The sequence below is a fragment of the Lactuca sativa genome, chromosome 1 (genome assembly GCF_002870075.4).
Source record: "Lactuca sativa cultivar Salinas chromosome 1, Lsat_Salinas_v11, whole genome shotgun sequence".
In the NCBI taxonomy this organism is placed as follows: Eukaryota; Viridiplantae; Streptophyta; class Magnoliopsida; order Asterales; family Asteraceae; genus Lactuca; species Lactuca sativa.
In genome coordinates, this window is record NC_056623.2 from 227,723,167 (window position 1) to 227,749,402 (window position 26,236).

A 26,236-nucleotide genomic window follows, 5' to 3' on the forward strand; every position below is an offset into this window, starting at 1 on the left:
GATGGAGTAGACCTGAGGGTTTTTGGTGTTCTATTTTTATCTTGGCGCAAGTCAAACACTTGCTAACATAGGTAGCAATCTCTGCTTTCATGTTTGGCCACCAGTAGAGTTGCTTGAGATCTAGATACATCTTATCTGACCCTGGGTGCACGGAGTATGGAGTCTTGTGTGCTTCGCTCATAACTACCTCTCTGAACCCACCAAACTTGGGTGTCCAGATTCGGTTCATGAGGTAGCGTACTCCGTCACTCTTGATTTCTAGGTTCTTGTCCATCCCCCTAAGGGTCTCACCTGTCACGTTTTCGGGTTTCAAGGCCTCTATTTGAGCCTCCTTGACTTGTGCTGACAGGTGCGAATGGATCGACATGGTTAATGACTTCACTCTTCGACCAGAGTACTCCTTACGACTAAGGGCATCGACCACGACGTTTGCCTTTCTCGGATGATAGCGAATCTCACATTCGTAGTCGTTGAGCAATTCAACCCAACGTCGTTGTCTCATGTTTAACTCCTTCTGGTAGAAGATGTGTTGAAGGCTCTTTTGGTCTGTAAAGATGGTGCACTTGGTCCCGTATAGGTAGTGCCTCCAGATTTTCAGAGCGAAGATTACCGCTCCAAGTTCTAGGTCATGAGTGGTGTAGTTGACTTCATGCGTTTTCAGTTGTCGTGAGGCATATGCAATAACCTTTCCTCTCTGCATTAGTACACAGCCCAGCCCTTGCTTCGAAGCGTCGCAATACACCACAAAATCTTCAGTCCCCTCTAGAAGAGAAAGAATGGGCGCACTGCAAAGGGCCTGTTTCAGAGTTTGAAATGCAGCATCTTGTTTTTCTCCCCAGTTGTAGGTCACCCCTTTCTGAGTTAAGGCGGTAAGAGGCTTTGCGATGCTGGAGAAGTTCTGAATGAACCTTCGATAATAACCAGCAAGACCTAGAAATTGGCGAATCTCTGTTGGTGTAGTTGGTGCAGACCAATTTTTGATAGCCTTGATTTTTGATGGGTCCACGTGGATTCCTTCCTTGCTGACCACATGACCGAGGAAGTCCACCTTTCTAATCCAAAACTCGCATTTCGAGAACTTTGCATAAAGTCTCTCAGTTCGTAACGTCTCTAAGACTTGTCTCAGATGTTGACTATGCCCTTCTTTATTCTTTGAATAAATGAGTATGTCGTCTATGAATACTATCACAAATTTATCCAAGAATGGACGACATACCCGATTCATTAGGTCCATGAATACGGTCGGGGCATTGGTTAGTCCGAACGGCATCACTACGAACTCGTAATGTCCGTATCTCGTTCGGAAGGCCGTCTTGGGAACATCACTCTCTAGGACTCCCAGCTGGTGATATCCTGATCTCAGATCGATCTTGGAGAAGTAGTTGGCTCCTTGGAGTTGGTCGAATAAGTCGTCGATTCGGGGTAAGGGATAACGGTTCTTGATGGTAAGTTTGTTGAGTCCTCGGTAGTCGATGCACATCCTGAATGATCCATCCTTCTTTTTCACGAATAATACGGGTGCTCCCCAAGGCGAGAAGCTCGGCCTGATGAATCCTTTTCCGAGTAGCTCATTCAGTTGGCTGGATAGCTCTTGCATCTCCGCCGGGGCTAACCGATAGGGCGCTTTGGCTATTGGGGTAGCTCCGGGAACCAGATCGATTTTGAACTCGACTTGTCTCGCGGGTGGTATTCCTGGAAGGTCCTTGGGAAAAACGTTGGGAAAATCGCATACGTCAGGCACATTCTTGACATCCTGGACTTCGCGTTTCACATCCATGACATGTGCCAAAAACGCGTGATACTCCTTGCGTAGGCACTTCTGAGCTTGGATGCTTGAGATGATACGAAGAGTGGTACTAGGTTTGTCGCCCAAGACAAAGAAAGTTTCGCCGGTTGGCAGATTAAGACGAACGGCCTTATCGTAACATAAAATGTCAGCATGATGAGAACTCAGTCAATCCATGCCAATGATGACATCGAAACTCTTAATCGAGACTGGCATGAGGTTGATTGGAAAGGGATTATCGTTTAGAGTTAGGGTACAGTTTAAGTATATCTCCTTAGTGCCTTCGGTTTTACCGTTGGCCATTTCTACTATAAACGGTTCACTTAATGATTGTGGTAATGGCTTTAGCAGACCTTTAAAATCGTGACTCACAAAACTTCTCTCCGCTCCACTGTCAAACAAAATGCATGCATACGAGTTATCGAGAAGAAATGTACCCGTAACAACAGTGGGGTCCGCAACGGCTTCATCTTATCCCATTGCGAATACTCGGCCCCTTCCGCCGGTATTCCTGTTGTTTGCCTTCGGGCAATCCCTGCGGTAGTGCCCCGTGTCTCCGCACTCAAAGCAGGCGCGGCTTACTCCGGTATTAGCAGCGGGGGCGGATTGTTGTGTCGGATCTTTGCAGTAACGTGTTGTATGCCCCTTCTTATTGCACCTAGTGCATTGGAGGTCACGACAGAGACCGTGGTGGTGGAAGTTGCATTGGTTGCATTTCGGAAGTTTCCCATTGTATGAGCTTGTGGGGGCAGTGTTGGTAGGTACAGTAATAGCGTGGATCGCTACTACTTGTTGTTTATTGGGGTTCTCCTGTAGGGTTTGTCCCCTTCTCTTGTTCCAAGGCCTACTCTGGCCCTGTGCCTCCTTAGATAGATTGGCGGTAGCTGCAATGGTACCCTGTTTTACCGCGTGGTCGATGAGTCGTTGAGCCAGGCGTTTAGCGTTGTTGTAGGTAATAGGGTTGGAAGCTAGGACATGCCCTTGAATCTGGGGTGACAACCCCCAAATGTACCTTTCAACTTTCTTTGATTATGGGTTGACCATGGTAGGGCACAATGCAGCGAGGTCGTTGAACCTAGTTGTGTAGGCGACTAGATCAGACCCAGTCATCTTCAGATTCTAGAGCTCTTGCTCAAGCTTTTGCACTTCGCCCCTTGGGCAGTATTCTTCCAGTAGTAGAACCTTCAGATCCTCCCAACTCATGGCGTTGGCGACAGTGAGAGTCACAGAATTCACATGGCTTTTCCACAAAGTGAGGGCTCGATCTATGAAGGTGCAAGCAGCGAACTTAACCTTCCTTGTTTCTTGGCATGAGCGGATCTCGAAGACTGTTTCGGTCTTTTCAAACCATTGCATTAGTGTAATGACTCCCCCAATGCCATTAAAAGTTTTTGGCTTTGAGTTGGAGAACTCCTTGTAAGTACATTCTCTTACTTGACCATGACCAGTGCCACGATTGGAATGATTCGTGCTGCTTCCTGTACCTCCATTTCCATTGGAGTTTATTTGCGAGAGAGTTGTTGTTACTGCTGCTGTGATAGCAGCCTGGACCATGGTCGGATCATACGTTGGTGGTGGAGGTGGTGGTGGCATCGTGCCCGGTCTGGGCCTTAGGTTTGGATGAGGAGGCATCGCGCTGCCAAAAGAAAATGAGAGATTATAAGTTTTGGTGGTTGAGAGTTGAATGATATTGAGTTAACTTTCTTTAATAGTTCAAGAATTTGGTTTGACCAACACAGGGTCTTGAGCTTGATTTACAAATGGAGTTTGAATAGATATACTTATGAATTGAATGAACTGCACATAATTAACATACGAAAGAGTTATGCCCTATATATATTAAACTTATAGTTGTGTTACATCCGAGTTTAGACAAAAGTTTTTGACCTTTCTAAAGGTCTCTGATTACAGAAAGTTTAAAGAAAATAATACTCTTATCCGAAGTCCTAATTTATAACAAAATTTGAAATTTTGGCAAGCGCTACTTGCGACGTAGGTTGCGCTTGGAGCTTGACTCCGCATCCGATTGCTTCGATTCCATTAGACGCCTATCAAAAGCGGCTTGTTGTTCCCTTAATTCGGCTAGGGCTGCAATCATTTGTGCTTGGAATGCCTCGGTTTGGAGTTGGGCATTGTCCTGAAGGTCTATCCAGCCTACGGATGTCAGAAGTGTGAACCTGTACTTCTACGTTGACATCTCGAATCAGGATAGCTTGAACTCCGGATTGGTAGGACTGATTGGCTAGCTTGCCCACCATTACTGGTAGTGCCCGATCAGCTGAACCTCCACCGCGGACATCGTAGAAGTCTCGGCACATGCCGTAGGGAGGGCGTAGGTTTTGTTTTTGGCTCCAATGGTGGAGGTGACTCCCCCATACAGGAGTGGGTCCTTGGAAGTTCCTCACATAGCCAGGAGGTTGTGGGGCTGGTGGATTGATAACCTCTAGCTCTGAATCTGTACCAGAGTCATCTCCTTCATCCAACTCTATAGGTTCTTCGTCTTCTTCGGGATCTTCTTCGATCCATCCTCCATTACCTTGGTTGGGGTAGTAGGGGTCATTGGGGTGATGGAATCCAGCCATTGAGTCTGTACGAGAATAGGGTTAAGAATTTACTATAAGCTAGAGCACATGAAATTTACCCTTAAGTTTAATGGTAGTTGATACTTAAATACTCCCTTAGTATTATTTAACGATATGCTTTTGATAAGTTTTAAATTTGTTGTCCACTGCAGACACTCCTTGGCACACGTTAGTCGGCTCTCGGACAAATATAGTTGATCAGGCTATATTCTTCCCAGTTCCGATTACATGTCCCAAGGCGTACCTTCACTGCACAACTTATTTATAATACTTCTAAAATGATCTTATATGAAGTTGTTATTAGTATGAAATGAGTGCATGCCTATTTTACAAAAACTAAATAAATTTAATTTCAAAAGTATGACTCTTCTCAGAGTGTTTTGGCCCAGTTGAGTTTATAGTTGTATACCAAAAAAATGGTTTTGATATACTTAATTCCCTATAAACAATGCTCTGATACCAATCTGTCACACCCCCAAACTAGAACGGCGGAAACGTTCGGGGGCGGAGGACGTCATATTCAGTATCATAACAGTTCAAAGAAAGGAAAGTACACACCACCATACATATATAAAGGTTTTAAAAATGTTTACATAATTATATTCATTACATGTTCAAAAGATAAATACATAAACATCTTTCAAAAGAAGTAATTAACGCCAGCGCGTTAATCCCCAAAACTTGATTTCCAAACCTGCTTAGCGGTTCCCTGAGAATACAAGTTATTTCAAAGAGAAAGTGTCAACAATTAAGTTGGTGAGTTCATAAGTGGTTTAGAAAAATTGTATGCCATTCCAAATTGAGTGTATGTTTTCCAAGAAAATCCTTTATTTTCTTATAAAAGTATGAAATGCATGAGAATATTTGTATTGAAAAATGTAGATAGTTGAATCAAGAAAATCCTTTATTTTCCTATTAGTTGTTTGTTTTGTATACAGGAAAATCCCATATTTTCCTAAAGTAATAGTTAATCTAATGTCCAAGACTAAAAACCGAAAGCAAATGACATGCTTTAGAAGGTTGAAGCATAGATTTATTTAACAAAACCTATTAGAAGATTGCAGTTTGTTAGATGAAGAATAGTTTTAATAGCTACTCATTCATCAATCAGAAGTACTGTAATAATTATATATCCGATGAGTTTTATAACCATACTAAACATAATATGCCTGTAGCGACGTTCTTCAGGCGTCGTAGCGTTATGACAAACTGTCACCCCAAAGGACGGACTGTAGCTAACAGTCAGGGCACGGGATCATGACTTCCCGTATAGATCTATACACATTTGACAAGTTCTCCGAACGGGAGACTTTGGTTATAGACAGGACTTGTAGCGATACCTTCTAGAAAAAGGCAGTATTTGAAGATGTACATGTCTCACGGATTCTCAACTAAGTCTGTATTAAAGTAATAGTTTTGTATGCAAAGATTATCTTTTTTCACAATGTTTGACAAAGCATAAATCATAAGTTCTTAAAATGTATAAAACGGTTTAGCAACGAAGGATACTTTGGAATTACTAAATACTTTGAATAAATCTAGTGCATGCACAGTATGACAAGAGTTTTCACATAGTAGTAATGAATCACAAGTGATTCATTTGATAAAAACGAGTAAAGTGAAACTTTATGAAATACACGATAATAACCGTATGTTTACTTGTATTCCCCCCTAAAAGAGTATAAAAAGCACTTAAAACGTATTTAAAGTGTATTTGTAGGGGTATGAACTCACTTGATAGATTGAAGAAGGTGTGACGAAAACCGAGCAGAACTTTGACTTGAAAAAGCGGATTTTCTCGGGATTCTCGGGAATCTCGGGAGCATAAAACTTCCTTCGGGGCTTGAGTATGAGAACCGGGGCTTCGGGATAATTATTGCACGGAAAACGAGGCAAAACGCAAGAAAAACGAGAGAAAATGAGCAAGTTTCCCCGGAACCCTCGCATCCCTTTTATAGGGGCTGAGAGGCCTCGGTACGCTGGGCGTACGAGGTTATGCGGGGCGTACTCATGCGTCATGCGTGACCGAGTCCTCGACTGCCTCGGCTTCGGATGGGACGGGGCATAGTCTCGCATAGGGGCGACGTGGACGAACCGGAGCCTAGTCCTTGAGTACGTTGGGCGTACGAGGGTACGCCGGGCGTAACTCGGATGGACCCGGTGACTCACCCTTCGGATAATATCGATTTTTGGATTTAATTTATATATTAATTATTTATCAAACTTCAAAAATTCATAACTCCTTCATACGAACTCCGTTTTCAACGTTCTTTATATCCACGCGTAGGTGAAACTATGATCTACAACTTTTGTTTAGATTCCGTCGGCAAATTTCGAAATTATTTTTATTATTTATTATTAAAAGGTCGGGGTAAGAAAAGTTCGTTAATAATTCATAACTTTTTCATACGATGTTAGATTTGGGCGTTCTTTTTATGTATGTTTGCAGTTTAATGATATCTATGACTTTCATTTAGACACCTAAGGTCAAAAAGTATTTTATTGAAACTTCGCATTTTTACGTATCTCCGTATTGCCGGTTTTTGTCTTAAAACTTAGAATGGTCATAACTTCTTCGTTATAACTCGGATTTTAGTGTTCTTTATATGTTTGGAAACCTTAAGACGATATCTACTATGTAGTGTACTCCAAACAGAGCTTTTGAATATTTCATTTTTCAATGATATTCTTATTACTTTACAAAGAGGTTACAAGGCTCGATTTTTAATGACCTGAAATATCGGGTTGTTACAGGACTTTTGGAATTCGGAGTTCATAGTGGCTATCATGATGCAATGTACCTTCGTTGCATCACGCTCGTGAGTTTCAAAGGCGGTCATTTCAGCCGGAGTAGCGATTTCATGGTTGATTTTCTCGAGCTTCTCATCGAGGACATACTCTTTGTCCTCATAGCGAGCAATAGTGCGAATATATCTTATCCATTCGCTAAAGTTCGTCCCATCGAAAGTGACCTTTTGACAAAGGCTCATCAATGTGAATGAACTAGCAGCAGCGTTGTTTGCGTTCTACATCTACAAATAGAAAGGACAAAGATATATTAGAATATGAATCCCTAATTATCACCCAATAAGAAAATTAGGGCTAGGATCTAACAACCATATTTACATATTAGAAAAGGGATACCGTAATTTAACATGCAAACAATTTGAAGGCAAGTGAATGACGATTCACTAATTCTCCATCACGAAAACATAACTTTAAGTTCTAAATGTATTGAGAATTCCTAGGTCTTAATGAGATTCATTGAAACTTTTCAATGGCATGTTTAAATCTCGATATGCCCCTCTTGTTTGTGACTGGGATACCGAGGATCACAAAGCGGGTGTGAATTACCATGCAAATTTACATGGTGCCTTCATTGTAACGATCACCTATTCGATGTGCCGGTAAACCACACACGCTCCACTAACTTCTTAGCAAGGGTGCAAAGTGTAATTTCATGGGATTGCATCAATTCACTTTTCCTAAAGTAACTAAGATTGGGAAATTTTTGAAAAACATGTAGTTACTTTGTATTTCATATTATACTTTTAATGAGAGATGAGGTTGCCCTATCCTACCCGTTAAGCTAACGACCCTCCACCGATCAAGCAAGCGGTGGGTGTGAGTGTACACCCATTAAGCGTCATTTTATAGGCCGCAACCTTATACCCACCTTATAGATCGGCTTCGTGAATGAGGCCTTGAAACGGTAAGACTAGCATTTTAGTTATACATATATATACATATTAATCTTGTAATATTATATTAGTATAGGGTTGAATTTTTTTAAACTTGTAAAATTCTAGGGTTTGAAATTTAAAATTGTCTAAATTAAACTTTTAATCACAAAACATAAATTTCAAAACTTGAGGGCAAGTTTAAACATTTAAAACATGGAGGATCAAATAACAAATAATCTTAATTAACAATTAATTCCATAATTATCCATATTTGATTTATTTAATGATTTCTTGCAAAATAATTAACCAATTTAATCAAAATAATTAATTAATTATCACATAAGGAAATTAAATATTTTATTAATTGATAAATATCTTTAATTAGATCAAGATTATAGTCATATATATCAAAAAATCGGATTAGGGTTGATCTAATATGATAAAGGCAAGTTTCCATAAGATAAATATCAAAAAATCTCGATTTTGGCCCTTCCTGACACTCAGACTCGCCGAGTTCCCAACTGGACTCGCCGAGTCAGGCCAACTCGTCGAGTCCACCATGGGACTCGTCGAGTTCATGACACAAAAACACAAAATTCGAATTTTGCAAGCAAGAAACAAACAATCATGCATCAATTTAATAGAAACCAATCTAGGCTCTGATACCACTGATGGGTTTTGGCCATATAAACATTCCTATGTGCACATACAAACCCTAATGCTTGGATCTAGGTTTCTCTAATTAAACATGCATTGGATCCAAGACTTCTAATGACTAATGGAGTATAAGAACAATACACAATCAGAATTAGAAGCTTACCTTGAAACACTTGTTTGATCTTCTTGTTCTTGGAGCTTTAGAGTCACAAATGTCACTCCTCTAATGGCTTACAAACACCAACTAACAAGAGGATGATTTGAGAGAGAGGAGAGGGAATAGAAATCGGCCAGGGTTTCTTTGCTTTAGTAGAGGTGTCGATTTCCCTTGCCCCAAGGGTCTATTTATACTTGTAAGGCTCCTAGGGTTTCACCCTTAAACCCTAGCTGGATAATCTTTACTTAAAGCAATCCAAATCCTTTCCATGATAAGCTCTTGGACGATTTGTGGCTTATCCCAAGCCCTAGAAATCGTCCAACCCTATCCTTAAAGGATTTACAGCCCAAAGTGTAACTATCAAACAATTGACAATTTATACCCTCTTATTTAATTAATCTTTTAAGTCACCAAATTAATTCTAATTAATTTATGAATTATATTAATCAAATAACAATATTATTATTCCTTATATTATTATCATAACATATTAATAATATTTATTCTCTCATAATAAATCATCCTATCAAGTTGCTATGGTGAAGGCAACCCAAAAGGACCATGCACAATCGGGTCAAATACTTGCCTAATATAGTTGCAGCCTTAGACACTATTCCAACAGTTTAACTGCAGCATTAATTGTCATTTTTTACTGACATGTTTCTTCCTATACATAAAGCAAGAAGGTTTCATTTCAACGGTGGCAGAAGCAACCACCTCAGCAGTTGAAGAACGAATCAAGATAGCCATTCCTAATTCATAGTATGTGCACATGACACATCACTTTATCTAATTTTAGCTAACATACATGGCCAATTTAATATGTCATACGTGCAATGCTTCAACAAAGGAATTTTTGTCACAGAGGAGGCTGCTATAATTGGTTCTATCAAGAAATGGTACTTTCAATCTTAAAATCTTAAACTAATCAGATTGATCTGGGAATATTTCAGCAAAAAAGCAAAGGGTAAACAGGGGAAATTTGGTCAACATGTGCAATTATGTCACAGTGGAGGTTGTAGGGGCAATCGATCAGTTGTAAAAATCAATTTGAAGTCTTTAATCGGATGAGGAGGAAAGGAAAATCGGTCAGATGAGAAGGAATGGAAAATCGATCGACTGTAAAAATCGATTTGAGTAGATGAGTGTTGATCGATCGAACCCAATATCAAATCCAAGAGAGCTTATGCCGCTTTTGTAACTTGTTATTTCTTACAGGTATACTTACAATTACATGAAAGTAACTTGTTATTTCTTACAGGTATACTAAAAAAAATACTATAGTCAATAAAGTAAATGTTACAGAACATAAAACAGAGTATGAAAGCATAGGACTACATCCTTTCATTTGAAACATAATATTTTTAGCAGAACAATATTTTACGAAGAAACTTCAGTACAAGAGGCACCTACCAGAATTCAAGATAAATATAATTAGTTACCATATGATTAGATACTATAAAAGTAAAACTCCATTAAAAGTACCAATTACAGCACCTGAGGGACATATGGGTATGATCTTTTTTTCAATTTCAAAGTTGCTAGAGGGAGATAATGTAATTGTTCCTTTCCCTAGGTTCATTTCACATTATAATTTCGACTAGGGGATGCTTGACAATTATATTTCACGATATGCATTGCTCGCCATTCACTCTCTTCACTTCCTCTTCCAAGGTGCGACATTTATCTATACGTTCAATCTGAAATCATAGTGGTTATCTAATCTTAAAAAACAAAATACAAACCCAAAACAACAGCAAATGTAGTATAATGAAGTACTTACCATCAACAACCATGTGGATTAAGAGCACAGGGGCACCACAAAAAGATAAATCTGAGTTAGGAGATGGAAAGAACCAAGAATGGTGTGGAACAAAACCTGAAGAAATCGAAAAATTGAAACATTCAAACCAATCCCATACGTTAGTTCGAAATCTCAATAACAACCCATTAAGTTGATCAAAATCAATAATTTGAATCGATATTCAAACACAAAGAGGTTTCTTCATTGAATAGTGGATACTTGAATTACGATTGAGAGACATAAGGAGGATGAGAGAATATAAATGTGTGTGCAGGTAGTATACAGTAAATAATAAAAGCAGAAAGAAAACTGATATCATGCCTTCTTGATTTGCTTGCAATTTAAATACACAATAGAAGAATAAATCACAAAATCAGAAGTTTTATGTGTAAAATCGAACTAATAAGGGTTGTGATAGAAACAAAAACTGCAATAAAAATAACAACATAGGCTATAATGGTTCGTTAAAAAAAGCAATAAACAGAAGTATACCTGTAAATATTCTAAAACACGAGGTAAAATTAGAGGTTCGTTCAACCTTCATGGGATAGTACAGTCCAGATTTTTGAACCTGAAAAAAAATGTGGTTCTTTAACATTCTTGAGAAGAAAACCCTAAAATCAAACCAACTAAAAGAATGTTAGGAACACTCTTAGAAGACTTCAAGATTACTTGAGCCCTAGCACATGAAATCGAAACCCACACCAAAATCGGTTAACACAAGGACAAAAAGAAGACTGAAGTTTGAGTTCTTTGGACATGAAAAAAGACGGTTCGTTCAACATTCTTTAGAAGAAAACTCATAAATCAAACCAAGTAAAAAAACGAATCGTTCTCCTCTTTATTCAGTACAATCTTGGAAGATTTCAATATTTTTTGAGCCCTAGCACTGAAATCAAAACCCAAACCAAAATTAGTAAAATCAGGACAAAAGGAAGGAGATTTTGTTGCATATTCGCTGATGGGGTTTAACGTACGTAAATCGATGGGTGTAACGACTGTCGTGACGAAGGGTGAAGGATTTGGTCGAGACTTTTGTGGCATCGTTAATGGCTTGCGAGAGGAGGAGGGGGAGAGTTTTGTATCTTCTATGTGGCTTCCGAAAGGAAGGATGTGTTTGAACGACGGAAAGAGTAGAAAGAAAGATTAGGGAAAATTGTAAATTACCTTATTTCCGTATGCATACATACATTTTATGTGTTTCTTGATTCTCATTGGTTGAAACCTTTTCACACGGATTACAAATAGCAAAATCTTAACCGTTCATTCTAGATGCAAAGGTCCAGAACTCATCTCCTTGTTTTTTAAGACAATGTCTTAAATTTTTAAGGGCCCACATTTATAAACTCTTTATAAGATGGTATAGATATGCCAAATACAACGCCATAAAAAGGCCCAAGCCCATCATGACCGAAATGACCATAGTGATTTCGGTCCTTACAACCGAAAACATAATAAACCCAATAATAAAATACCATTCTAAGCCCAAGAACAAATAACAATATAAGCCAACATAAACCACAAAAATATGACCCAACAAGGTAACGAGAAGCTCTACGCTTTAACCATCTCATGATTGCCTTAAAACTTCCCGAATAAAAATCCAATTTCCATAAAAGCCTGAACTGAAACTTTACCGAAATACCCCTTGGCTCTAAAACACAAATCAAACACCCAGATCATCTAAATTACATCACCCACGCCCAAACTGGAATGATTCGTTTCTTTCATATCTTTGGATGTAGATGCTTCGTGATCAACAACAGAGACCAACTCAACAAGTTTGCACCAAAGTCTGACGAAGGTATCTTCCTTGGTTATTCTACTACAAGGTTGCATATCGAGTGCTCATCAGAAGAACATGGTTGATCATCGAAAACTTCGATGTGAAATTTGATGACTCCCACATCCACAGTGCACCTCCATCCACCGAAACCACTGCAATCATGGAAAGTGACATTCCAGCCACTTCCGGACCTCTGAATCTAGTTGAAATCAATTATGATGATCTGTTTGATCCCATTGAAACGGCGAAACTATCCGAAGTTCTAGTGTCACCCGCAGCTCAACAACAACATGCTGACGTATCTGGACCATCTATATCTGAAGTAGTATCGCTCAATACTTCCATCTCTCCGGTTGAGGAGGAAAGCTCTACTCCGGATCATTTTGCAACCGTTGAGGTTCCAGTACCTAGGGGGAACCTCAAACTCTGTCGATTCCTCAAGTAAATTCTGCTCCAATAGATCAAGATGATTCAGCAGGATGCTCTCAGATCCAGGGGGAACTGCCTTCTCCAACCGCAGATTCCTCTGATATCTAAGATATTCCTTCTACCGCAGTTGTTGATCATCTGATGCCACGTCTTCATGTATGGACAAGAGACCACCCACCAGGTCAAATTATTGGCAACCCATTCGCAAGTATCCAGACTCGGTCTTCGAAAGACTTATCTGACCACTGCCATTATGCAGCATTTATGTCTTCGGTTGAACCTAGAACGATCAAAGAAGCCTTGCTTGAACCAGACTGGATCGCTGCAATGCAAAAAGAATTAGAAGAATTTGAAAGAAACAAAGTATGGCAACTTGTTCCTCTTCCACAAGGTCATACTATTGTTGGTACAAGATGGGTTTTCAAGAACAAGCTAGACGAATCAGGCTCAGTCATCCGAAACAAGGCAAGACTTGTTGCCAAGGGTTACAGTCAACTAGAAGGAATTGACTACGATGAAACTTATGCTCCGGTAGCACGCATGGAAGCCATCCGGATCTTTCTAGCATACGCAGCACACAAAAATGTCAAGGTACACCAAATAGACGTTAAGAGTGCTTTCCTTAATGGTGAACTAAAAGAGGAGGTTTATCTTCAGCAACCTCCAGGCTTTGAAAATGTTGAATTTCCAGACCACTGCTATAAGCTTGAAAAAGCAGTCTATGGTTTGAAACAAGCCCCAAGAGCTTGGTATGAGACACTCTCTGAATTTCTTGTCTTATATGGGTACAAAAAAGGAGTGATTGATCCCACATTATTCAGAAAAGCAAATGGTGACAACCTTATGTTGGTACAAATATATGTGGATGATATTATCTTCGGATCGACTGATCAAGGAATGGTGGATGAATTTGCTAAGCTCATGACCAACAAATTCAAAATGAGCATGAATAGAGAGATTAATTTCTTTCTAGGTCTTCAAGTCAAACAAATTCAGCAAGGAATTTTTGTTCATCAAGAAAAATACACCACCGAACTTCTGAAGAAATATTCAATGGACAACTGCTCTTCTGCTAAGGTCCCTATGGCCTTCGGTTATAAGATCTCTATTGATCCCTCTGGTGAATTTGTGGATCACAAGACTTATAGAGGTATCATTGGTTCGCTAATGTACCTCACCGCAAGAAGACCTGACATTGTCTTCGCAACTGGTGTGTGTGCAAGATACTAGGCTGATCCAAAAGTGTCTCACATGACCGCAGCCAAACAAATTATTCGGTATCTTAAAGGAATCAAATCTATGGGCTTATGGTATCCCGCAGGCAACAACTTCAGTCTTCAAGCCTTCACCGATGCGGATCATGCAGGTTGTAAGCTCGATAGAAAAAGTACATCCGGTGGATGCCAATTCCTAGGAGGAAGACTTGTAAGTTGGTCCTCAAGAAAACAAACGTGTGTATCTCTATCTACTGCAGAAGCAGAATAGGTGGCTGCAACCAGCTGCTGTTCCCAAGTTCTTTGGATGAAGACACAATTGTTAGACTACGGGTATAGAATGCTGCGGATACCAATTTACTGTGACTCTGAAAGTGTTATAGCAATCTTTCATAATCCTATTCAACACTCCAAGACAAAACATATTGAGTTACGGTATCATTTCATCAAAGATCATATTCTGAAAGGTAATATTGAACTCATCTTTGTTCCTACTCATGAAGAGATTGCTGATGTGTCCACAAAAGCTCTTGACTCTACAAAACTCAATGCATTCTTACAAATGTTGGGAATGATGAATCCAGACCCACAATTCTTTATGAAGTGTTAGCTACCGCAGACCATCATTGGTCTCCATTGCGGTTCTAACTGAGAATTACATATGATAGATGGTTTTGATACCGTAATCTAGGTACCGCAATCTAGGTACCACAACCATATATCATACGTATCTCTCATGGGTTGTAATGTTCTTTTATTTCTAACTCTTTGTACAAGTGTTTTCTCATAGATTCTCTCTGAAATCTTTCTTTGCTCATCCGCGATGAAGTTTCTCAACCGCAATCACCTTAAATAAATTCCAACAGATCATTAACTCTCGAATCCTTGTGTGCTATTTAATGATCCTTCATTAAATAAAATACAAACATTCCCTTTAGAAACTGTCATATTCTCTTTCTAAATAAACCCAAGATCAGACCTATTTTAGGGATGATGACAAAAAGAACGATTCCCAAATCAATCAATCCTCAACTTGTCCTTTCCTCTCCCAACCACGTCCCATCAGCCACAACTTTCTCTCTCCTCACCCCACGTTTACCTGACGTATTACCATGCGTCTAATCCGCCATTAAATGCAAACCCACTTTTAAGATTTCTCAAAATCTCTCCAAAAACCGTTTCATATTCGTGTGGCTGAGATTCAATCCCAGAATCATTGATTCCCCCTAAAAACCCCATTCAACTTCTTACCCCCTTTTATCTTTTACCTAGGGTTAAAATTCTTTTACCCCCTTTATAAACCCATCTTCTTCACTAAAATCGTTTACGCTCTCTGTTAATCGATTATTCTCTATTCTCACAAAACTCCAAAAAGCTCTCAAAAACTCCAATCTCACATCTCTCAATGGCGAAATCATGTGCATCAAAGAAGCAATCCAAGGCTTCAGGCTCCATGTCTCAGACTGGTTCCACAACACCATCAATCTCTTCAAGCAACTTTCGTGCAGTGTTTGAAGATCATCAATCGTATAATGCTCCAATAAAACTGATGATCAAGCACCTCAAGAATCACATCCTATTTGGCCCATTCGACGCATTCACTGATGTTGTTCCCGTTTCTACACTCTTCAAGTGTGCTTTTTCTGCATACAGACCACTGGAAAACCCACAAGAAGTGCATCTTAACCTCATCAATGATTCTTTGGTCATCTTGACCAAAGAAAAGTTCTTGAATGCCATAAACCTTCTGATTCATCCATCCATCAAGTTCTTCACACCATCCTTATCTGACATCACCACCACACTCTACCAAATGGGTTATCAGAAACTGATCCGAGGGATTGGTGAGTTCAAGAAGAACCAACTGCCTGCGGTTTGGCAGTTCGTATGCCACTTTGTCATCCGATGTCTGTCTGGTAGGACCGGAGGCATCGACAACATGGGCTTAAAGCTGTTAGAATTGGTATGGAGCATCTTCACAGGCCACGATGTCAACTACGGCCAAATTCTTTGGGATGATTTCCTCCAGTACATTCCCAATGAGCACCCCAGAGAGAACCCAACCGAGCTCACCTTTGCTCGATTATGGTCTCTATGCATTTCTGATCTACATGCGGATGCTGGTCTCAACATGGGCAGTGACATCAACTTTTTTGTCACCAAGGATCTCAAAAGGTACACTCCTTCATCTGATCAAACTCTATTTGGACCTATCCGCAGGCTCCCCATTCACATCCTTACCTTGCTTGGTCTTGAGATTGTTGATGTATCAGATCACATAGAGGCTACGGAGGGTATTATCCCATACCCTTCTACCCTACCTCTTCCTTCTACAACCATTCTCCATGAGGGTACCGCAGCTCCCTCTGCCACTACACTTTCTAACATTTCTCAACGGAGAACACTCAATTGTACTAGGTTTAGAACACTCAAATAGACCCCAAACAGACCCTAAACAATGCCCTCCTACCTTAATTGTACTAGGTTTAGAACACTCAAATAGACCCCAAACAGTGCTAAAAGTTAGCAAAATGAGGCTATCTTAGATAGATTTGAACAAGTGTACATGATAGAAAATTTTGGGTTGTCACAGGTGGGAGCACCCGATATTGTTTGATCGTGGGATCTTAGTCCAATAAGCTCAATGTGGTGGTAATTGGGTAGGAAGATTGTGGGATGGCTAGGTAATCCAGTGATTATGAAGTTATCAGAATACAGATGAATCCAAGTGAAGGATGGTCATTTGGGGCTGCCGAGGATAGTTCCAAGTGCAATCCACTTTAGAATTTGTGCCCATGTTAGAGTTTTGGATCGGTATATATGGAGGGAGCACCAGGATTCCTTGAGGTTGTAAAGAATCCAAGATAGGTCAGTATTGTGAGTGTGGAGCAGACTACCATGTGGTCGACAGGGCCTTTCAATGTATGTTCAATAACTGTGATCCTATATATTTTATTTATGATTCTATTTTTGTACCTTTCAATGTATGTTCTGTGATCCACGAATAAAGCCACAGCCCGATGTTTCTGCCGCCAGTCGGGGGTGTGACACATACCTTTCCCCAAAATATGGTTTCATGTCCTTCCATGAAACATAAGTGTCATGTAAACCAAATTGACTACCACCTTCTCTAGTTTCATAATCAATATCCTTTTCATAAGTGTCATGTTCAATAACTGTGATCCTATATATTTTATTTATGATTCTATTTTTGTACCTTTCAATGTATGTTCTGTGATCCACGAATCCCGACGTTTCTGCCGCCGGCCGGGGGTGTGACACATACCTTTCCCCAAGATATGGTTTCATGTCCTTCCATGAAACATAAGTGTCATGTAAACCAAATTGACTACCACCTTCTCTAGTTTCATAATCAATATCCCTTTCATAATCATAAAAGCCATCACCATTAATTGCTTCATCATCAACATCTTGTTTTTCTTTAGTCAAAGGCACATGACAAATCATAAAGAAAAACATAATAGGAACCTTCAAATGTCGAGAACCCGATTATTTACCAGCATCATTGCCACCTAATTCCTCATCTACCAAAATGCTTTATCATCTTCGTTACTTAGAGTTTGTTCTTCCAACTCTCTCTACAAATTAGAATAATAGCTACATCTATAAACCAAATCAAATACATGTAAACACAATGAACTAAGTCAACATAAACATACCAATAACCAGTTTCCGAAACAGGTTAATCACAAACATACATTCCATTCATGGAGTTTTCATTTGACAATGTTGCTTCATATATGGGACTTCCATTCGATGGTCTTCCTTTCTCTATTACCACCAAAGAATGAATCTTTAATATACCGTAAGATTGAATATTTCTTGAGTCTATCATAAGCAATAAACAAATCGTAATGTTCTTCGTCGTTCCATATTGGAGGTATGGTGATTGAATGAGGCTTATTTGGCAAAGGGTTTTAATGAGATTGAATCATTAGCTAAGGAGAGAAGGGCTACTAGAAGGTAATCAGACGAACTGGTTAATTGATCCTAATTATAAGAAATTGAAAAGATAATGATTTAAATGAAAAATGAAAAAAATATCATGTCAAAATGACAAATAAAAGTAAGGACTTTTATATGGTTTATCTTTAGATTTAAAAAAAAAGAAGTTAAGGGGGTGTTTGAATTAACTTTTTAGCTTATTTGTGGTGGGAATAAACAATAAACATGATGAGGGATGCTTATTAAAATTAGCTTATTTAGCTTAATAACATGATGAAGGATGCTTATTAAAATTAGTTTATTTAACTTAATAAGTTGGATTTTATCCAAACAATCAAATTAGCTTATCCCGGGAATAATACATCTTTTTTTATTATCCGCACACCCCCCACAAATCAAAGTTTTCTAAAATTAAGGGGTTTGCACCGGTAGCAGATTATAAACCGACCAAAAACCCAAACTCGAAGCGGATATAAATTATATACGATCCTTCATATCCCCCCGTCATCCTTCAGTAACCACACCGGCGACATCGTCACACTCATTGATTCCCCGATGACAGCTGAAGTGGCCAACGGCGCTGTGGCGACCCTGTCCTCTTACCCTAAGGGCGACGTTAAAAACAATACGAATACGAATCAGGCGTCGAAGAAATCACGAGAAACTGACCGCCGTCGGAGGCGGCGTAAACAGAAAAAAAACAAGTCCGTTGGAGGTGAAGAAACCAACAACGATGCTTCCGCTAAGGACGATGGTGCCCTTACCGGCGATGATAACGCAAAAGAGAACTCCGATCCTCAGAAGGTATCACCTCATTACATTTTCGTCTTAGGGTTTTGTAAATTGTAAATTTGTTTTGTTTTTTTATGATTGGATGTTTGAACCTGCCACAAATTAGGGTTTTGAGTTCATTGTTGCGATAGATTCACTAATGCATCCTTTCAGTTACTCAATAGCTTGATTGGTTTCACTTTTTAGATGACTGTACACATTACTAATGTGCACTAAATGCCTGTGAATTAGAAGTTGTAATCTTGAATCTGGATATTACTTTTTTCCAAGTTTTATTCTACAAATTAGTCGAGAATCAACCTCAAATGCTATACTTGGTTTGGATTTGGTTTGGGTTCTATTCATTTTGTAACATAGTACTATAATGTACTTAAACAATTACATATGCTGCTATCTATGCACGGGCAAAAGTGCTACTAGATTTCATAAGATTATGCCCATTGTCAAACAACTTGCAGTTCTCCAATAAGAATCGGATCTATCATTTTGTTCTTGTTGGAGAGTTGACTCTTGATGGAGAATTGTAAATTGTTTGACAATGGACATAATCTTATAAAATCTAGTACATCTTTCTGGGCTTGTTCACTTCTAATCAATGTGTTAGTTTGTGTTTGTTTGGATGGATTGACAAGTAATGGGGCAAAAAAGTTATATAAGTCGTTATAATTATTTCAAAGATAATGATTAGTCAATCTAATAATAACAATAATAATGTTTTTGATCAAAGAAACTTGTCAATAATTACAAGAATTGTCTGCTTTCATACAAGGTTTTGGAGCAAGTTGAGATTGAGTATGTCCCAGAAAAAGCAGAACTAGATGGCTATTTCGATGATGAATTCAGGAAGATCTTTGAGAAATTCACTTTCAAAGAAACTGCTGCCTCTGAGGTAGAAGCAATCTCTATCTTTCACTTACATTTCAAATCCTTAATGCCTTAATTGCTTTGTTCATGTTATTCTGATGTCACCCTTTGTTTCTTTATACAACTCATTCAGGAAAACGATAAGACTGAAGAGACTGCTGCAAATGCAGCATCAAACAAGAAAGCTAGTTCAGATTCAGAGGAAGAAGAACAAGATGTTCAACAGAAGGACAAAAGTGGCGTTTCTAATAAAAAGAAAAAGGTTAAACATTGTGCTTTCTTTATTGTTTTTGGCTGGATTTTTGTTGTTATTTCTCAACATGGTGCTAATTTATTACATTCTTAACCAGCTTCAAAGAAGGATGAAGATTGCTGAACTGAAGCAGATAAGCACAAGACCAGATGTAGTTGAGGTAGGGATCGAGTTTTCTCTAATGCATTAGTATGATTAAATGCAAGAAACATTATCCTACTTTCATTGATTTGCTTATTATAGCCTCCTACTTTCATTTCTTCATATTAAAACATTATAGATAAAAAAATCTACCCAATTATAGCAATCCTATCGAAATAAAAAGTAATTTTCACTGCTGTAATGGGATAATTTTCAAGTTGTAATAATGTCCTAATAGAAAGAAATGAAAGTAGGATGCTATATGACTTGAATAATTAAAGGGTGTTTGGGATTTCATCTCAAAACAACTTATTGACTTATTGGCTTTTTGAAAAGTCAATAACTCAAAGAAAGTGTTTGGCAAAAAGAAAAGGTCTTTTAAAACAACTTCTCATTAACCCTTCAAACAGGAGATTTTAAGAAGCTAGAATTTGTAACTTTTCTAAACTCCTTGACTTTTTGAGTTATAAAAGTCAATATTACCTTAAAATACCCTTAAGCTAAGACAAACACTTTAAAAAAAACAACTTATTGACTTTTTCCTACCACAAAAACTAATCCGAACACTTTTTTAAAAACTCCTTTTCCTACCACATAAGTCAATAAGTCATTTTGAGGATCAAAATGAAATCCCAAACACACTCTTTTACATTTATCCACTCATATCATCTTCTGCTTTGTGCTGACATCACCATATGATACCTTGTTACGAGTTTCAGGTGTGGGATGCCACATCAGCTGACCCTAAACTACTGGTTTTCCTCAAATCATATCGCAACACAGTTCCTGTTCCAAGACATTGGTGTCAGAAGAGGAAGTTCTTACAGGTGTGTAATTACCATAATACCCTCCAAGAAATTTTTACTATTGTCAGCATAAGTTGCATTGATAGATGTATTTAAAGTTTAAAAATTAAAAGTAGGTTCTTATAAGAGTGAATACTTTAAAAATACTTAAAAATGAGGGTTAAGAGAGATGGGTGATGAGGTTTTGTCTTATATTGTATATATGTGGTTGTTGCAGGGTTAAAACGGATGTGAGAATGATGGAGGCTGGACATGTATGTGTTTTACAAAGGGAACCATTTCATGGTTTCTCTTTTAAGCACTTACTATATATATATATATATAGTGATGAATAAATAATTAGTCACACTCAGAGTGTTGGGGATATTTTTATAAATGTTGTAAATTGTAATTTATGGTTTTATTATTTTATATTTTTAGTGGATCTCATCATGTTTTGAATCGTGTGGCAGGGGAAAAGAGGTATTGAGAAACAGCCTTTTCAACTTCCTGACTTCATTGCAGCCACTGGGATTGAGAAAATTAGACAAGTAAGATTTATTTATTTATTTAATTTTTAATATTTTTTTTTACTCTAGTAACATCTTTTCTTGCTCTGGTTTGTGGATTTTGATGGAATTCAATGGAATCGGAATTTGGGATTCCATTCCATTGCGTGTTGACAGAATCCTTTGAATTTTGTGTTTGATTGATTTTACCCTTTGTGGGAATGGCGGAAGGAATTCAGTTCCATTTTTTCTTTTTTAGTAAATTACCGAAGTACCCTTGTTATGTATATGTTGTAATATATAAAAACAAAATTCAGTTACATATATACTTTGCAAAAAATAAAAAAATTCTATCTTGGTTTGGAATTTAAAATTACAATATGACTGATCTATATCTATGTAATTTCTAATTATTGATTTCGTTGTTTTTATTAGATTTCAGTATTATTTTTTAAGCATAAGTAGAATATGTGTTCTTTATTATAACCTAACCTTATTTGAATTTTAATGATCTTCGTCTTGTTTAATTTTGAATTTTATAAAAGTTCATTTATTATAATAAATCTCTAATTAGAGCCAAAACTATACTTTGTGTTTTTTATTCATTTATTTTTAAAATTTTCTCAACTGCTTTCTTGCATCTTTTGACAGGCTTACATTGAAAAGGAAGACAATAAGAAGCTTAAACAGAAGCAACGTGAGCGAATGCAACCCAAAATGGGAAAAATGGACATTGATTATCAGGTTTTTTTATATTTATATTTTTATTATATATACTAAAAATTATAATATCCTCAATGATTCCTTTATTTTAACCATTATATGATCATTTATGTTACAGGTACTTCACGATGCTTTCTTCAAATACCAAACTAAACCAAAGCTGACATCACATGGTGACCTCTATCATGAAGGAAAAGAGTTTGAGGTAATATAATTAATAAATATAAAAAATGTTTTTATCAATATGATTTTCTCACATGTTAAATTAATTATACAGGTAAAACTTAGAGAGATGAAACCAGGAACCTTATCACATGAACTAAAAGAAGCTTTAGGCATGCCAGAAGGTGCTCCTCCTCCATGGCTTATTAACATGCAGGTAAATAAATTATAAATAAACCTTTTTTTTTTTTTTTTTAAAATTATTATTTGATGAATCATTTAATTTGTAATATATGCAGAGATATGGCCCTCCACCTTCTTATCCACATTTAAAAATTCCTGGTTTGAATGCTCCTATTCCACCTGGAGCCAGCTTTGGTTATCATCCTGGAGGCTGGGGTAAGCCACCTGTTGATGAGGTATGTTATTATTTATTTATTTTTTTTCATTTTTCTAGCTTCTTTTTGTATATATAACTTTTTTTTTATTGATTTAAGTTTGGGCGCCCTGTTTATGGTGATGTTTTTGGACAACAAGAAGAATTGCCCAACTATGAGGTACTCCTACTCACATCATTATTATTATGCTCCTCATGCCACATCAGCAATTTATAAACCTATCTACACTACTCATAAACTATGAATGGGTCCCACTCTCACTCCCACTCCCACCTAACCTGTATATATTTTTATATTAAATCATAAACATAAGACAAGTATCTACAAAGGAAGCAATTATTTACCTATGTTTATAATGAAAAATCTGAAAATAATAATTTTTTTTTCTTTCTAGAATCTTAATTAAAATGTATGCAGAAACGTCCCATTATTTTGGGATTTTTTTGATAAAATCCTAAATCTGTTTTTTTGGAACATAAAAGTCCCGATTATTTAATATTTTGCACGAAAAAGTCCTTATTTTTATTTTTACAGGAAATGACAGATTATCACGTAAAATTAAATAATCGGGACTTTTCTGTTAAAAAAAAGCACATTTAGGATTTTATCAAAAACATTCCCAAAATAATGGGACTTTTCTGCACAAAACCATAAAATGATAAGAAAAGCTTGAAAATAATATTTGGTTAACATTTTTGTTTTCTGTGTATGATTAAATCTATTTCACAAAAAACATTTCTTATGAAATTAATATCAATAATAAGTTGAATATAAGTAAAAAGGTGTAATCTATTCTACATATATTTTATATTTTGTAATAAATTAAGTTAATATAAATTTATTACAGGAAGAGCCAGTGGATAAGACAAAACATTGGGGTGATTTAGAGGAAGAAGAGGAGGAAGAAGAAGAAGAGGAAGTGGAAGAGCAATATGAGGAAGAGGATTTGGAAGATGGCATTCAGTCAGTTGATAGCCTTTCAAGGTCTTATTTTCTATTCCTTTTCCAACCACCTTTTTATTATTATCATTATTATATTATAATAATAAAATGTATTTAAAAAACCGATTCATTTTTTGTTTTTTATTTCTCCTCAGCACCCCAACTGGTGTTGAAACTCCAGATGTTATTGACCTCCGAAAACAGCAAAGGAAAGAACCTGAGAAACCTCTGTATCAGGTATAGCTTTTTCTTTTCATGCTTACAAATGTTTTTATATATATTTTTATATTTAAATAATATATATATCCAGTGGTTTTACTTTTATGATTTATGTTGTTTGATTTGGTAAAAAAGGTGCTGGAGGAAAAAGAAGAGAAGATAGCCCCAGGAACTTTGCTTGGAACTACACATACGTATGCAATCTGCTTTTTTTTATTTTTTTATTTTTTTATTACTTCAGTAATCAATATAATGCATTTATATGTTCAAAGGTAATTTTTGGAATAAGATCTTTTTGATTTTGGTTTGCAGGTATGTTATAGGAGGTGCACCTCAAGATAAGCCATCTGGTAAAAGGGTATGTGTACTGTACTTTCTACTTTTTATATTTTTTTGGTGCTCGTGATTTTTTTATTAATTAAAAATCATATGGTTTTATGATTTTTTATTTTTTAAAAACAGGTTGATTTGCTTAGAGGTCAGAAAACAGATAGGGTTGATGTCTCTTTACAGCCCGAAGAGTTGGAGCTCATGGATAATGTTTTGCCTGCCAAGTAAGTGTTGTTGAACATTCATCACCTCATCCTTTTTTTTTTTTTTTTTAAATCAATTGAGGAGGGTATTTACGTCATTTTTACAAAACGATAGATAAATCAAGAATCATTATGTAAAAATACTTTTCTTGTGGTTGACAGATATGAGGAAGCTCGAGAGGAAGAGAAGCTTCGTAGTCAAAAGGAGGACTTCAGTGACATGGTTGCAGAGGTGCGTAACCATATATATATATTTATATACTCATTTTAATTTATTATTAAATAATAAATTAAAATCATGTATGGGTAAAATAGTCATTTCAAGGATTGAGTACCAAATCCGTAGTTTTTGGATAACTACATGGGCAATCTATACTCTTTTTGTGTCTAACCATATTAGTCATTTTAACGAAATTATCAAAAGCAATTTAAAAAAAAAACCAGGTAAGGGTAATATTGTCATTTTCGGTTGGCCAGGGTTTTGAAGGGTTATAATACTTGGGGACCAAATTTGTAATTTTTAGATAACCACATTGACGATTTATGTAGTTTTTACTTATTTTTTATGCTTTCATGTATATTAATGAAATTATAAATAACAAAAAAATAAAAAAGAAATCATGTAAAGGCAATTTTAACTCTTAAGTTCTTCATGCTTTCGATGATATTTAATTTTTTTTGTTCTATATATAAATTGTAGAATGAAAAGAAGAGGAAGCGAAAGATGCAAGAAAAGGACAGCAAATCGAAGAAAAAAGATTTCAAATTCTAGTTCTACTTTCTCCCTACAGGGGTCTTTCTGTCTTTTTTACTTGGGGCATAATGTACGAGGTTTCGTGGGTGAGAAGATATGATGAATGTTGTACACTCGTAGGTTAATTGTTGTTTGATAATGATTACTTTTAACGAGGTTGGATCTCATCCTTGTTGTTACTTTTTTATTCTGAATCCTTGTTTAGGCAGGCTGTGTTTTTGTTGCATTTAGTTTGACTGGATTGAATTTAACTTGAATGATGAATCAACAAACAAACGCAGGAAAAAGGGTTTTAGTTAGTTTTAAGGTTTTAACAAAACATATGTAAAAGCCTTAAAGAATAAGAAGAATAACATTAATACAAAAGAATGATCCGAAGAATACAGAGCAAGAAAACTCTCCACAAAGGTTTGATTGTCAAGAGAAGATTGAGAGCCAAGGGTTTAAGAGTTGCTTTGAAAAGACTTTTTATCAATAATGAAACTAACTATCGACCTTTACAACTGAAGGATTGAATATATAGGTTCTAACTTCTCATAGATAAGGATAGAAAAAAAAGGACGAGTTCAAAACACTTAAAGATAAACTTGGAGTAACAATAAAACTAATAAACAATTGGATAAGAAAAAACTGGAAACGTTTTTGACAAGAAAATACATTGCATCATGTCTCCTTGGGTAAGAGAAGCTCCGCCTTTGAATTTGGAGTAGTCTCTTTCCGGTGTTTATGAACTGCACTTCATAAGATAGGGACGATTGTTGAAGATGAGTCAATGCTCGAATGAATATTTTGAAATGTAAAGACGAAATCGATGGTAGTTCCATGTATACGGGTCTGATCTAGCAAAGTGGAAAGCTCTAATGGCCCACGAGGGATGAGCATGTATAGCACCTGAAACAAACACATTGCTAAACTTTGGTTAGTAGCATGATTGTGAACAAACTCAACTGCTAGTTTCATTTCCCATGTGTTGATGTTATCCCTAACGAGACTGCTTAATATATTATCCAAAGCTTTGTTAGTAACCTTGAGTCTGATGTGGATGATATGTCATGCTCATATCGAGATTAGCGTGCAACAGTTTCCACACCAATTGC

General features: G+C 37.1%; 1 protein-coding gene and 1 long non-coding RNA gene across 3 annotated transcripts; one reads left to right on the forward strand and one right to left on the reverse strand.

The window, feature by feature from the left end:
• Nucleotides 1–10,033: 10,033 nt before the first annotated feature.
• LOC111901005 (uncharacterized) lies at nucleotides 10,034–11,829 on the reverse strand. 2 transcript variants are annotated; one of them, XR_008224860.1, is made up of 6 exons: nucleotides 11,647–11,829; nucleotides 11,342–11,558; nucleotides 11,162–11,240; nucleotides 10,649–10,744; nucleotides 10,363–10,565; nucleotides 10,034–10,274 (listed from the first exon to the last, which is right to left on the reverse strand). It is a non-coding gene; the product is annotated as an uncharacterized LOC111901005 (long non-coding RNA). The 2 variants fall into 2 exon arrangements; XR_008224859.1 differs by having other exon boundaries at nucleotides 11,162–11,558.
• A 6,678-nt stretch (nucleotides 11,830–18,507) lies between these two features.
• On the forward strand, nucleotides 18,508–25,347 carry LOC111901003 (uncharacterized). The gene is made up of 18 exons (XM_023896870.3): nucleotides 18,508–18,868; nucleotides 19,626–19,745; nucleotides 19,854–19,982; nucleotides 20,071–20,133; nucleotides 20,834–20,941; nucleotides 21,373–21,450; nucleotides 22,060–22,152; nucleotides 22,250–22,336; nucleotides 22,409–22,510; nucleotides 22,593–22,712; nucleotides 22,791–22,850; nucleotides 23,539–23,675; nucleotides 23,789–23,870; nucleotides 23,988–24,046; nucleotides 24,165–24,210; nucleotides 24,315–24,406; nucleotides 24,548–24,617; nucleotides 25,086–25,347. Exons 1-18 carry the CDS (start codon nucleotides 18,620–18,622, stop codon nucleotides 25,155–25,157), a joined length of 1,767 nt encoding a protein of 588 aa, XP_023752638.1. The 5' UTR covers nucleotides 18,508–18,619; the 3' UTR covers nucleotides 25,158–25,347.
• Nucleotides 25,348–26,236: the final 889 nt, after the last annotated feature.

Excerpts from the sequence above, each read along its gene's own strand:
- LOC111901003 (XM_023896870.3), top strand. The coding sequence starts at position 18,620 with ATGACAGCTGAAGTGGCCAACGGCGCTGTGGCGACCCTGTCCTCTTAC. Across the intron at positions 20,942-21,372 it reads AGAAGAGGAAGTTCTTACAG|GGGAAAAGAGGTATTGAGAA; the intron begins GTGTGTAATTAC and ends ATCGTGTGGCAG. Across the intron at positions 24,047-24,164 it reads TTGCTTGGAACTACACATAC|GTATGTTATAGGAGGTGCAC; the intron begins GTATGCAATCTG and ends TTTGGTTTGCAG.